The following is a 2,500-nucleotide window of genomic DNA, read 5'->3' on the forward strand; positions in this document are numbered from 1 at the left end:
GTTGATTACTCTAAGTTTCTGTGCAAACATGAGCTGAGTGAGAGAAAGTATATTCTTTTCAATAGTCTGTGTATCTGACTACATTATCGGGTTGTGCTTAAAGCTATACATTTCGGGGAAAGTGCAGGTTTTATTTTCTATAATTACCCATTTCCCTTTGTCCTCAGCTCTCCAAATTAACGCTGCGTATACTATATAGCAAAACAAAATATGTGAAGCATATCTTAACTGAAGTCACAACCAAAGAAATAGGATAGAATTGGCTCGAACGCACTATGACATTTTCCAGAAAATATTTGATAGAAAAAAAATCGATTTATATGTATCTGACGATTGATCTAAGTCCTCCTCAGCATACCACATACCTTTCTATTCGTGATTTGTACTGCTTTTCAGCTTGCTCAAAGTGGGTTTCCTTCTCATATCTGTAAACCTATCACAGAAAGATATTCTGTCTGGCTTCAGCCTCAAGGCGGTGATTTGTGCGCTGATAGGTGTACTTTGTTTAGTGTCACCCACGGTGTAGATTGGATAGATTTTGTAAAAGATAGCATTACTTTAAAAGAAACATACAATTTGACAAGCGATTGCATTTTACTTTCATTTTATTGCCATATTTTTCATCACACTCATTGTTTTCTAACTGTCGCTAAATTGTTCATTTTCTTAGTCTGTTACATCGGTAGAGCTATTTACTGTTTATAAAGCAATATGCACTTACAGGTTTGGGAGATGGTTTGGGCTCTGAGGGTCGCATGTGCAAGTGGGTCATCATTGCTTGAAGACGTTCGCGTTCTTTAGAAAGCTGTTAAGAAAGAGTGAGATCAGAAGCGTTTTAGAAATGACTGATATAGCTATTTTATGGCCGTGATACATCTTATCATTGAGCTTGTCTCAGAGTAATGATTCCTGCATATAAAAGTCTTGTGTCAGTAGGAACTTATCTGGGAGGAAATGCAACTTTGGCTATGGGGGGGGGCGGAAAACTTTTATAGCTTTCCTTATGTTAAAAGGTCAGAGAAAACAAATAACACTTCATCTTTTTGTCAATAAGAGAATTGAGGTCACACTTGCCTCGACAGTAACAAGTTACTGAAACCATAAATTAGAAGGCCCACGGTGTCTTTTAAAGTCCTGTGGACACTGTTAGCAATGGACTAGTGCCAACAGCTGTGAAGGGGTGAAGGGTTCTCAAAGCGAAGTGCCTGCCAGGATTGTCTACACACTTCATGCATTCCCACTGAGGTCCAGTTAGTGCCCCCTGCAATCTGCCATCATCAATCTAATTCAATAGAGTGACAGAGACCAGGCAGTGTGAAACGCTGAACTCTGCCACGGGAGTCGGCATCTATACTTGCACTGGGTCTCATTACAACTGACGGACCTTACTTTTCCATCAGTCAGACACAGCAGAGGGAGGAAAAAAAAAAAAAAAAGAAAAGAAAAAGAAAAAGAAAAGAGGCGTAATTGGTCACACTGCAGACTGGATCATCAGCGAAACTCTTGTGTTTTAGTCTACCTTTTATAAACGGTAAACAGGTCTACCAAAAGCTTTACGAACTGCAGCAGTCACGATGCTTTTTACGTGTTCCTGATTATTTTACAGGTCAAAATAAAATGTGTTCAGTAGCTCTGTGGAAAACAGCTGTGACGTGATGAATTTAAAACAATTTAAGACATAGTAATGTGTTTAGAAAAAGAAACTGTACATTTAATTAAATGAAATGAAGTATTGGTTTGATTGAGAAAAAAATAATCTTTAAGACGAAATATTAGCCAAAGCTTTAAAGGGTTGGTAAAAACATAACAGGGATGATAGGGTGTACGATTGCTTTCTGATCAGTTTTATGAGCTCCATTTATTTTTTAACCAAATTCTGTTTCAATATTAACAGAAGTGTTTTTAAACTTAAATCAGCAGCATCGGAAACAACACATATGTATTATTGTCCATGGTATTATAGGTGACTGGCCATTATTCTAGTAAAGGTAAGTCTTATGAATCTTTGCACGTCCTTTAATCAAAAAAAAAAGTAGAGGTAGAAAAGAAAAAAAAGGGTTTTTCAGGGTGGTATCTTACAGGCATGATACTATAAAGACTTTTTTGCTACATTATAAAATGTCATGGAACACATGAAGATCAGCTCCTGTGAAAACTGTCTCAGTGATAAATTCGTATCCAGCTGTGGAGTATAGCCTAACTTCTATTAGGGAAAAAAAATTAGAGTTGACTCTTTTGGGATACCCAAATCTACATGATGTGGTCTAAAGGTCAGACAGGTCTAAGTGATAAGGTCATTAAACTATAGCAACCCACCCTGATTCATTAGTCGCAGCTGTTGTTATAAACAAATGAAAATCCCACGTATTTCTATTAGTCATTGTGTTAAAGGACTCGGGATCTGCCCGTTACTCAATGTGACACACCAGAAATCTGCAAAAGGGGTCCATGAAGACAGCACCCAACAAACCTGTATTTCTAACTGTTGGACCACCTGCAT

The 2,500-nt window shown here is 37.6% G+C and overlaps 1 protein-coding gene across 8 annotated transcripts in view; it reads right to left on the minus strand.

Annotated features, from left to right (window-relative positions):
- FOXP2 (forkhead box P2) overlaps nt 1-2,500 on the minus strand; it is a 543,555-nt gene that overhangs the window by 39,163 nt on the left and 501,892 nt on the right. For all 8 annotated transcript variants that reach the window (XM_087860884.1, XM_087860888.1, XM_087860887.1 and 5 more), the window contains 2 exons: nt 2,471-2,500; nt 722-805 (listed from right to left, as the gene is read on the minus strand). The exon at nt 2,471-2,500 is cut by the window's right edge and continues 58 nt beyond it. In XM_087860884.1, coding sequence (XP_087717010.1) covers nt 722-805; nt 2,471-2,500 — 114 coding nt within the window. The remainder of the gene's footprint in view (nt 1-721; nt 806-2,470) is intronic.

This window comes from Ursus americanus, chromosome 3 (assembly GCF_024610735.1).
Source record: "Ursus americanus isolate L20-20 chromosome 3, mUrsAme1.1.p, whole genome shotgun sequence".
Classification (NCBI taxonomy): Eukaryota; Metazoa; Chordata; class Mammalia; order Carnivora; family Ursidae; genus Ursus; species Ursus americanus.